Source organism: Schistocerca nitens, chromosome 4 (genome assembly GCF_023898315.1).
Source record: "Schistocerca nitens isolate TAMUIC-IGC-003100 chromosome 4, iqSchNite1.1, whole genome shotgun sequence".
Taxonomy (NCBI): domain Eukaryota; kingdom Metazoa; phylum Arthropoda; class Insecta; order Orthoptera; family Acrididae; genus Schistocerca; species Schistocerca nitens.
The window spans coordinates 817,886,667-817,898,859 of record NC_064617.1 but is presented as its reverse complement, the minus strand read 5'-3'; the positions used below and the strand labels follow the sequence as shown (position 1 = coordinate 817,898,859).

Genomic DNA, 12,193 nt, shown 5'->3' with positions numbered 1-12,193 from the left:
GGTCGACGGGCACGTGCACCTTCCGCCGACCACTGGCGACAACATCGATGTACTGTGGAGACCTCACGCCCCACGAGTTGAGCAATTCGGCGGTACGTCCACCCGGCCTCCCGCATGCCCACTATACGCCCTCGCTCAAAGTCCGTCAACTGCACATACGGTTCACGTCCACGCTGTCGCGGCATGCTACCAGTGTTAAAGACTGCGATGGAGCTCCGTATGCCACGGCAAACTGGCTGACACTGACGGCGGCGGTGCACAAATGCTGCGCAGCTAGCGCCATTCGACGGCCAACACCGCGGTTCCTGGTGTGTCCGCTGTGCCGTGCGTGTGATCATTGCTTGTACAGCCCTCTTGCAGTGTCCGGAGCAAGTATGGTGGGTCTGACACACCGGTGTCAATGTGTTCTTTTTTCCATTTCCAGGAGTGTATATTTTGTTATTTAAGATAATAAACTATGGTGGTATGTGAATCTCCCATGGCCCTTTCGTGACTGTTAATGTATAGTGGTAAGTGGATTTCCCACTTTCCCTCTTTTAAGCCATTACACTTTTTTAAGCATTTTATGGTTTTATTTTACTTACCATAATATGACAATAAACCCAGAAACTTTTTTTATTACACAATAACAAACTCAGCTGATACAAGTCACAATAATATGCACTATAGAAGAGAAGCAAAGTGTTCCGACTTCAGAACTGACAATAATGATCCCACAACAAACAGAAAGCGATTGTTGTAGAAATTTTTATACACCTGGCACAGCATCACGGTCAATCAGAGATCATTACACACATTCTCAAAACCTTTGTAAAACCACTAAGTTGTTGATAAATATGCTTCCCAAAGCTCACAAAAAACATTAATTTTGTGGCAAGTAAACTTTCTGTGTCTCATGAAGACACTGCTGTGATGGTAATCATACTTCCCAGTGGCATTTCAAACAACGTAATTTGTCGGGATGTACACTTCCTAGGCTCCTAAAAAGCTATATTTCGTAACAAACAGCATACTACCACTAGATGCCAGGAGCCTACAGAAGTGACAAATTATATTTCCATAAATGAGGTAAAGAAATATAGTCACATGTAAGCATATCTTCCACGACCCATGAAAGTGTCAAATGTAAGGACTGAGATAAAATTAACAATTTTGATAATAGTTGTTTCTGAACCCACACATTATATTGTACTGATAATGTAACAGCTAAAGACACAAAAGTTACCAGTAATAGTTTAGCTTCTAAAATGTAAGGACTGACTGCTGATAACAAAAATACATGTTACTAAGTGTCAATAGAAGAGACTTTAATGAATAATTATGTATGGTGAGAACTTTTTTTTAATGGAATTACTATCACATTTACATTCATTGTATTACACATAAAATAAATCAAGAGGAACTAACATGCACTGACAAAATGGAAAGTGTTGCACCATGAACATCTTAAATAAACACTACCAAGCTGATACCTTTGGGATACATTTCGTCCTTATGCAAGCTTTTTTTGGGTTTTCTGAGGTCAACATTAGTTGATGATCATTCATCATTATCAGGGGCAATTTGAGGGTTAAGCAGTATAAGGAAATGAGGTTCCAACCTACTGGCAGGTCCTACATTCAATGTGTCAGTGATGGGTTCATCTTAAACGACGATAATGCACAAGCACACCCTGCACACACTGTGAACAGCTTTCTCTAGGAGGCGGAGGCGGAATCTTATCTGCTGACATGAACCTTGTTGAAATCAGCAGTTTGTCAGTGCAGTAACCTGATGACCTAAGGAGGGCCGCGACTGAAGAGTAGAACAGACTTGACCAGCAATGTTTTAACCATCTTCTGGTGTAAATGCCAAAGAGTATCTAGTAATGTTATGCTGTACTGGTACAGCAACACAGTACTGAATGTTACCTGTTGCCTAGAAGAAGAATTTTGATTACACATAGCTGAACTTTAAAAATATATTGCCTTTATTTTGGTTATTTTTTCACTTCACAGGTGATTCTCTTATGTTTTGGAAACAAAGTGGTGGTGCGACCTCCAGACCAGATGAGAGTAAACACAGATGCCAACAAACGATAAGTTTGGACTGTCTGACAATCTAAAAATAAAGAACTGTATCACTCCAGATCCCACTGGAGATGCCTTAGAGTAAGAAAAAGGCAAAACATGTGTGGGGAAAAAAATTAAGTTGCAGCAAGCAAAGGTGGTTTTATTTACAAAACAAGTATTCCTGTGCTTTTTGTGGTGGATGGCCAAACAGACAGACTTGTTAAACGTATTGTCATTTACAGTTATGTCATCTTTATTCAAATTCACAGTATAAGCTGCTAGATGAATCCGTAATTTCTGCTGCAGATTTTTAATTATTTTGCTGTGAAAGCAAATTAGTGACACTCACAAAAGCCCACACCTGCAAAGCTTCAAACTTTTTGCTTTGTAAGCAACATGAAAACACAGAAGCTGTAGCAGCACAAATAAATGAGAGTTTACCGTTGCCTACTGTAAGGTGCTGTGTCAGATGGTTGGCCTGCTTTGTTCCTTTTCTTCGATCTATACTGGAAAGAAGACTGACAATGTACATAACAGGATAAAATTATTTTGTGCTCTAAATTTATGCAAATGAAAATTTTAACAAGAGTTATTTAGTATAAACTGCTTTCACTCTAGTTTCACACAGTTTACAAAAAAATCTTTTTTCTCTGTGTCAAGACTGGCTCGTACTTGGAATTTGTTTCCAAGTGTGAGAGAGAGAGAGAGAGAGAGAGAGAGAGAGAGAGAGAGAGGGGTCACTGAAGAAAATAAAAAAATAAAAACAGAACAGCTGGACTGGGATTCATACCACAGCCAACAGTACACTATAATTATTTTGTCTCAAAGGCTGTCTGTTTTCTTATTCTTAGTGCACAAACTGAATTTCAGAAAGTGCTCATTTCAAGAGCGTCAGTTGAAGAAATAAAAGAGGTTTCAATATGGAGATGTTTTAACAGAACTTAATACTTTGAAACCTTGCATAGCCGTCAGTTTTAAGTATACAATCTGTTAATGAATCAAAAAGAAAATTGGGAAAACTAAAAAATTATTTCTTCAACAGGTGGGTTCCTCTCAACGTGTGGGAGATCTGTCTCTTCTTTCTAAGCTTTCCCAATCCATCTCTCTCTCCCTACCTGAGAGGAAAGCTACAACTGTTTTTCTTTAACTTGCATCTAACAGTAGTATTACAAATTTTGACTGCTGATAGTAACTACTGGCCAATCTGCCTCCTTGTAATTTTACAATTTGATAATTACTTTCATTACCTGTGTCTGATACATTAAGATCTGGGAACTAGTTTGGAATCCACCTACAAAGGCTAACTAGAAGGTAAGTATTCCAGCACACAAAGTGACATGAACAAAATTTCATTAAGTTTGTCTCTGCAACCAGTTAGCACTGCACCTAACATTCCATCATTTATCCACAGCTTAAGCAATTTTCCTTTAAGGAAGTGAAGGACAAGCACCCAACCTTACACTATTTTGTAAAACAAACACAAAATCACTGTGGAGTATCTGTATTCTCTGTAAGATCTGATCAACACATCAAAAACTTCAGTGCTGGTGTTAAATTTTTTGATGGTTTTCAAACAATTTTGTTTCATGTTGCTGATGAACAATGTACCAATCATATTATTGGTACTACTAATTTAGTTGTGAAGCTAATGAATTTTGTAGAATTCAGTGGCCTACATTTGCCTTCATTTAGATTTGAAAACCTTTTTAATAATCACAAAATGTGGCTAGAACACTCCAAGATAAACTTCACACTCTAATAGCATTCACAAACACAAGCATTCAGAACCTAGCTCAAACTTACAATTTTGTGGAGGAAGAGTGTGTGGAAGGATAAAATGTAAGACCTCCCAATGTAAGAGGACAGTTCAATAATGCATGCCATGTCAGAGTGGTTGACTAGAAGCTGAAGCTCACTGAGTCATACGTGTGAGCCTCTTTAGTTAGACAGAGTAAATAAAATTTCTTGTATAATAGGTTGTACGGACAGAAACAATTCTAGGTAATAACATCTGCAGAAGGTTGCGATACTCTGCTAGGTGACAAGTGGCATGAGTTTATGGCAACAATCGGTGGATGCAGCAGACTGGAAGATATGTGTACTGATCTGGCTCAATGTAATCCCATACATGAAGGTCATAATCTAATGTGGCAGTGAGGTGACAGGTTGGGAAGAGACCCCAAGTTAAGAGTTATTACAACAAAAACATGACCAGGGTTTCCTTCTAAAATACTAACTAAAAGATGCTCCATTATTATTAATACTGAATGAGTTGCTCCCGCATTTTTAGAATTGAAATATCACTCTGAGATTTACAAAAACCCTTTCTACAAAGATATAGTTCTCCTGTAATACGAACAACCATATGTGATTCATAAGATTGATTGTTTTCCTCGAGATGAACTTCTGCCTATAAACTTATCACACACTACAAATCCAGTGACAGCAGCATGTGTCAAACTTTCTGTATTCTTACTATGCCTGGTGTCCCACCTCAACATCTTCATCTTCATAAACAGGCCTTTATTTTAAAAACAATAAAAGAAGCTCAAAGCACTTTTGGTGTTCCATATCTTTTTTCTTTTTTTAGTTAAAAGCATTAAACTCACAAGTCATTTTTAATATCACAAAGCTTTACTTGGCCAGATCCTATTGGAAGAAAATGTCACTGTCTTTCTCTTATCTTCACCAGGTTACCTTCCATTAGGAAAGTGTGTGCACTCAGTGACTGCAGTACCATTTATAAATTATAGAGTGCAGCAATCAGTCATTTCTTTTTTTTTGTGCAGGTTTTATTTGGCAAATCCAGATTTCGCTAGTGCCTAGCCATTATCAATGCACTATTTTCTAGTCTCGATACATGTCAGTTCCCTGTTGTTCGGATGTCAGTTGCAGTTCTTAGAATACCCAGTGTGACTGATGCCCGAACAACAGGGAACCTACATGCATCAAGAGTAGAAAACAGTGCATTGATAATGGCTAGCCACTAGCCGAAATCTGGATTGTGGGGGAAGGGGGGGGGGGGGGGGGGACCGATTGCTGCGTTCTATAATTTATAAATTTCTCTTATCTGAAATGTAGCTCAACTAGTCTGTCATGTGGTGAACCTATATTTTAACACAGAATCTGGATCAAAGTTAACTGAACATTTTTTTTATGCATACAAGTGTCACCAGAAACATCCAAAGGGGTACAATGTAAACCTTTTATATCAACATTTATCCACCAAGCTACAAACTAACCATCTACATCTACATTGATACTCTGCAAGACACTGTATGATGGGAGGTGGAGGGTACCCTGTACCACCACTAGTCATTTCCGTTCCTGTTCCACTCACAGGTAGAGCGAGGGAAAAGCAAGTATCCATATACCTCAATATGAGCCCTAATTTCTTGTATCTTATCTTAGTGGTCCTTATGCGAAATATATGTTGACGGTAGTACGATCGTTCTGCCATAAGCTTCAACTGTCAGTTCTCTAAATTTTTCTCAATAGTGTTCCTCAAAAAGAACATTGCCTTCCCTCCAGAGATTCCCATTTGAGTTCTCGAACCATCTCCCTAACACTTGCGTGTTGTTCAAACCTACCAGCAACAAATTTAGCAGTCCACTTCTGAATTGCTTCGATGTCTTCCTTTAACCCGACATGGTACAGATCCCAAACACACTAGCAGTATTCAAGAACAGGTCGCACTAGCATCCTACATGCGATCTCCGTAACAGGTAAACCACACTTTCCTAAAGATCTCCCAATAAAGCCAAGCTGAACATTTGCCTTCCCTCCCACAATCATCAAATACTCATTCTATTATATACTGCGTTACACCAAGATATTTATATGACATGACTGTGTAAGCAGGACTCTTATTAACGATGTATCTGAACATTACAGGTTTGTTTTGCCAATTCCTCTGCATTAACTTAAATTTTTCTACATTTACAGACAGCTCCCATTTGCCACACCAACTAGAAATTTTTGTCTAAGTCATCTTGTACCATCCTACAGTCAATCATCTTTGACACCTTCTGTACACCACAGAATAATAATAATAATAATAATAATAATAAAAAAAAAATGCACAGAATGCAGTTCACCCTGTGCATCAGATCATTTGTGAACAGAGAATAAGAATGGCCTTATCGCACTTCCATGGGGCACTCCTGACAGCACCCTTGTCTCTCATGAACCCTCACTATCGAGGAGAATGTGCTGAGTTCTGTTACTAAAGAACTCTTCAAATCACTCACATACCTGGGAACCTATTCCACATGCTCACACCTTCATTAACAATCTGCAGTGAAGCACCATGCCAAAGACTTTCTGGAAATCTATAAAAAATCTGGAATCTGCCTGTTGTTGTTCATTCATAGTTCACAGCATATCATACGAGAAAAGGGCAACCTGAGTTTGACACTAGCGATTCTTTCTAAAAGAGTGCTGATCCATGGACATATAAGCTTATTGGTCTCTAGGACATTTATTATATACTCAAACTTGGAATATGTTTTAAAATTCTGCAGCAAACTGATGTTAAGGATACTTGTTTGTAATTTTGCAGGTCCGTTCTTTTACCCTTCTTATATACAGGAGGAACCTGTGCTTTTTTCCAGTCACTTGAGACTTTGTGCTGGATGAAAGACTCGTGATGAATGCAAGCTAAGTAAGGGGCAAATGCCAGAGAGTACTTTTTTTACAACTGAATTCGGATTCCATCGGGACCTGGCGACTTATTTGTTTTCAACTCTTCCAGTTGTTTCTCTACGCTAGGAATGCTAACTGCTATTTCATGTACAGGGGACATAGTCAAACGTTATGCTTGTACGATTCTTCTGCATCATCAAACAATGTTATGCTTGTACGATTCTTCTGCATAAATGGTTTCTTAAATGCATAACTTAAAATGTCAGCTTTCATTTTGTTACCTTCAAGTGCCATACCAGACTGGTCAATGAGTGACCGAGTTGAAGCCTTAGACTGTAAAATTTCATTCAATATTCAAGACAAATGGCAAACATCATTATTTCAAATTTGATTCAATCATTCCCATTACTACATGAAGAATGAAATTACAATTAAATCAATACCATTAGTCACTAACAGGCATTGATATACATCAACGGGGACGTTTGAAAATGTGTGCCCTGACCAGGACTCGAACCCAGGATCTCCTGCGTACATGGCAGACGCTCTATTCATCTGAGCTACCAAGGGCACAGGGGATAGAGCAACTGCAGGGATTTATCACCGGCACACTCACCGTGAGACTCACATTCTCAACTTATAGTCCACACACTACATTCATAGTGCCCCTGCCACTGTACCCATTACTCGGCAGACAATCCACCGAGTCCAGTGAGGGTTCAGCAAAGATGGCATCTGTTCTTTCGGACATGTCCGAAAGAACAGATGCCATTGGTGACCGTGCAGCTCTCTCGGCTGATGACCTCCTTCAGTGCGGATGCACACGAACTGCCAGAACTCTTACGGGACTCGGTGGATTGACTGCCACGAGTAACGGGTATAATGACAGGGGCACTACGAATGTAGTGTGCGGACTATAAGTTGTGAATGTGTGTCTCACAGGGAACGTGCCAGCGGTAAGTCCCTGCAGTCGCACTACCCTCTGTGCCCTCGGTGGCTCAGATGGATAGAGCGTCTGCCATGTAAGCAGGAGATCCCGGGTTCAAGTCCCAGTTGGGGCACACATTTTCAACCGTCCCCGTTGATGTATATCAACGCCTGTCAGTGGTTAATAGTATTGATTTAATTGTAGTTTTGTTCCTATTACTGCCCCGTGAAAAGAAATAATATGACTACTCTCTTCCAAATTTTAATTAAAGTGATACTACATTAATTTTTTAAATTATGCATGATAATTTTGTGATAAAACTGTTGCATACTCACCCTTTACCACCGTACTGTTCTCTTTGGGTACTCCCCGAAGCACTATCGCCATAAGCAGTGCCAACTGAAGTACTCTCCTGCCAATCTGGACAATTAAAATTTCTTTCAATCATATTTTATAACATTTCAAAATGACAGCAAAATAATCGCACTTTAGTATATTATTATTGTTCATAGTGTGTGAAACTTGCAGCATCTACCTATCGAAATGTCCACATTTGCCATTCAGTTTCCATGCAATATAAAGTGCCAGTCAGCAAACAACATTTTGCCTAACTGGCTACACTATTACTGGATTTATTTGGCACATTTATCCAGATTATGTACATGGAGTGAGCAAATTTTATTTTCTAAGGTTAGGTTGAATACATAAATAATGTAGTCATTTAAATTTAGGGTCCTGTGCTAGTCAAACAGATTTAATATAAGGAAAGCAACTGCAATGTGCAAGGTTTATGTTGACTGACTCCTAGGCTGATAATGCCAATGAGTAATGTAAATGTGTTGTTTCAGATAATGGGAAAAAAATTATTGTTATGATCCAATAGATTACCTTACCTTTTAAGCCACTGGGACACAAAAATTTAGGGAGGGGGGGGGGGGCAGCTAATGATGAAATATTATGGAGGAAAGGTATAAATCTAACTAAGAAAGCACTGGTAGAATGAGACACAATGATCAGTAGGTCAGCTACTCAGCTACTGAAGATTGTGAAAAATAATGGAAAAGTGAAATCAACTGCCAGGAGTTATTAGTATCAAAGAGCATAATAGTTACAAGAGAATAATCAGTCTCCAGGAAATGGGTTTGCCTTACTATGACGTTTTAGCTCACAGAAGCCATGTTATGACTACAATAACACGTGTGAAAGCATATGCAACAGTAAGCAGGTACTGGTACTTTGGAATGTGCCCACTGTACCCAATTAGAAGGAAGAATTAGGGTTTACCGTATCTTTGAAACAGAGGTCATTACAGACTGAGTTCAAGTGCAAATTGGGACAGGAAATTGGGCATGTCTTTTTGAAAGAACCATCCCAATATTCCCTTATGTTATTAGGGAAAACACTCAACAACAAGTCACAATCCACCTGGAAAATGGGTCACAGGACGTTGGTCCTCCAGTGTCAACAAATAACAATGAGGTTTGACTCCGACTGTGATCATGTAAAGAGGGAGTTGTCACAGGATTCAGACCAGGATCCATTTCTTTTCTTGATATATACCTTTACCTTTCATCTAACAGTAAATGTGACAGACAGCTCAAAAATTTCCCTCTTTGCAAATGACAAATGTTATTGTAACATGGAACATAATATAAATGATACAGCTAATGAAATGAAATGTTTGTATGGCATCACTGGTTGGCAGACCTCATCTGGGATTGCTCACAGATAACTGCTTAACACTTAACTGCACTAACTTAACACTTAACTGCAACAAAATGCAATGTGTACAGTTTATGATGTACAACTATTGTAAAAGCAAAAGCAAAACGCTATTATCTGAAAGTAGTCAAACAATCAGTGAAATCAACTATCTTGGTATTCAAGATCTCGTGCAGAAACTGAATGCTGCTTTCTACACTATATGTATAATCTCCACCATCTCTGACAAACACAAAAGTTACTTTGCTTCCTTCCACTCTATCATATCATGTTATGTTATATTTTAAGGCAACACCGTGCACTGATGTTTTAACCCAGAAAAAGGGCAGCCATACTGATCCTTAGGGTCAGTCTGCAAGTTTTGCGTAGGCTGTTGTTCAGGAGTCTCTGAACTCTTAATTCTGCCATCCCTGTATGTATATTCTCCTATTATAAGATTTGTTGTTGACAATGGTGACTCATTCAAAGAAAACTTCAATATTCATTCGGTGAACACTAGTCGGAAAGAGATATGCTCGCTGATAACACTTGCTTAACCATTGTACAGTAAAGTGTGGACCATTCAACAGGTTTCATTTTCAACAGGCATTCACAGTAGGACTGAAGAAACTGAGTGAGGAATCCCAAATACACGAATTCGGGTTGAAAGGTTTCTTTGTAAGACACCACTTCTATTTTGTTTAGTAGTTCCGTGCAGCAGTTTAGAACTTTTCTCGGTAATGTGTTATTTATTCATATAGACTCAATTCTTTTTTTCCTTCATTTTTAATAGTTCTTTTGTTTATAAATTTCCTGATCAGCAATCTTTAAACTATGTACCGACTCACATGACCATGTAGCTTTGGCTCCCACTGTCCTTGTCCTCTTGAATGCAAATCCGATGTCTTGCCACTGTGGCACCTCACTGCACACACGATCTTGGGTCTTAATAGGCCCTGCAGCTTTCCCCACCCCACAATGTACGCACAATGCTAGGATACTGCACTGGGTCTGGATCTTGCCATAGCAATGGTTTGACCATCTCCAGCATGCGCATCAGTGCTTCTGCTTTTATTGTCCAGAACTTACCGACCACCATTTATGGATGCAAGAAACATGTCCAGGCTCTCTCTGATTCCATGCCACAAAGTGTAGACATTCACTAACAACCATTTTAAAAGGACAATTACATAAATACATACTAAGTAAATCTATCACGGATGACAACAACCCACCTTCATTTAACAAGTAACATTGCAGAAACAGACTACTATAATCTCTTTCAAAAGGGGGCTGCAGGTAAAATTGAATGGCACCTCTTTCATCCCACATGGCTTGGGACTTAAAGAAAGCAAATGAGCATGTAGCACAACTAAGGTTAGACAGAAAATCGTGCTTAATTGCAGATATCACAGGATGACAAAAAGAGCTGACATAGCTCCTGTTTACAAAAGGGGCAAAAGAGCAGATGCACAAAATAACAGACCCATGCAGCTGAAGTCTGCGCGTAACGACCAGAGAGCATATTCTAACCTAAAAAATAATGACATTCTTGGAGGAAAGGAAGCTTCTTTCAGAGAACAAGAACAGATTCATGAAAAACACTTGTGAGAAACACAAATTGCTTTATTCATACACAAAATCTTATAAATAGTAGATGCAGAACAACATACAGATTTAGTTATCCTAGATTTCCAAAAATGTTTGACACTGTACCACACTCTCGATTAATATTCGAGACAGAATCTTATAGTTACCTTCTCATATATGCAATGGTTTGATAACTTTTTTAATAAGAGCACCTAATATGTTACACAGGACAGGGAATATTCAACAGAAACAAAAATAACATTGGCTCTATCCTAAGAAAGTATAGCAGCATCTGTAATGTTCTCAATATATGAAACTGATCTAGAATAAAACAATGGAAACACTAGATTGGAGTACCAACAATGCAAGGAAAAGATAAGATTGCTACTTACCATAAAGATGACACGTTAAGTTGCAGACAGGCACAACTAAAGGACACTTATACATTAGCTTTCAGCACAGCCTTCGGCAAAGAAGCAAATGTGCACACATTCACTCATGCAAGTAAACACACTTCACACACACACGACCGCCATCTCGGATCAGAATGCAACTTTCATGTAGAATGGAAGCAGCAACCTGGAGATGGCAGGGAAGGGGAAAGGATAATAACAGAGTACGATAGGAGGAGATAAGAGCGCTGTCTCGTGGAGTGTGCATCGAGTGGCTGTGGGGCAGGGGGGGGGGGGGGGGGGGGCACAGAAATATGGGTGGGTGCATTAGCACAGGGCAACATACAGAGAGGGTGGGAGACGAGAATAGAGAGGAGGTGATAGGACAAAGGATATGGGGGGCTGTGGGGACAGTATGTTACTATAGGTTGAGGCTGGGATAACTTCAAGAGTAGAGAATGTTTTGTGAGGATAACTCTCATCTGCGCAGTTCCAAAAAGCTGGTGGTGGTGGAGGGGAGGATCCAGATGGCTCGGGAAGTGAAGTAGCCATTGAAATCAAGCATTTTATGTTAAGCTGCGTGTTGTGCCACAGTGTGGTTTACTTTGCTCTTGGCTACAGTCTGGCAGTGACTGTTCATCCTGGCAGCAGCTGGTTGGTAGTAATACAAAAAGCTGTGCAATGATTGGTATATAATATAGCTGCTGTCACAGGTGGCACAGCCTCTGATGGCATTGGATAAGTGTATGACAGGACTGGAATAGCAACTGATGGTGGGTGGATTGAGCAGGTCTTGCACACAGATATGATCCCTGTGGCACAGGGGTGGGATTGGGAGTGGCGTATGGATGGACTACGATGTTGTGGAGGTTGGGTGGTACACAGAA

General features: G+C 39.6%; 1 protein-coding gene across 1 annotated transcript in view; it reads right to left on the bottom strand.

The window, feature by feature from the left end:
• LOC126253238 (uncharacterized) overlaps nucleotides 1-12,193 on the bottom strand; it is a 176,173-nt gene that overhangs the window by 143,908 nt on the left and 20,072 nt on the right. Inside the window, exons 2-3 of the mRNA XM_049954425.1 lie at nucleotides 7,959-8,043; nucleotides 2,493-2,552 (exon numbers count right to left, since the gene is read on the bottom strand). Coding sequence (XP_049810382.1) covers nucleotides 2,493-2,552; nucleotides 7,959-8,043 — 145 coding nt within the window. The remainder of the gene's footprint in view (nucleotides 1-2,492; nucleotides 2,553-7,958; nucleotides 8,044-12,193) is intronic.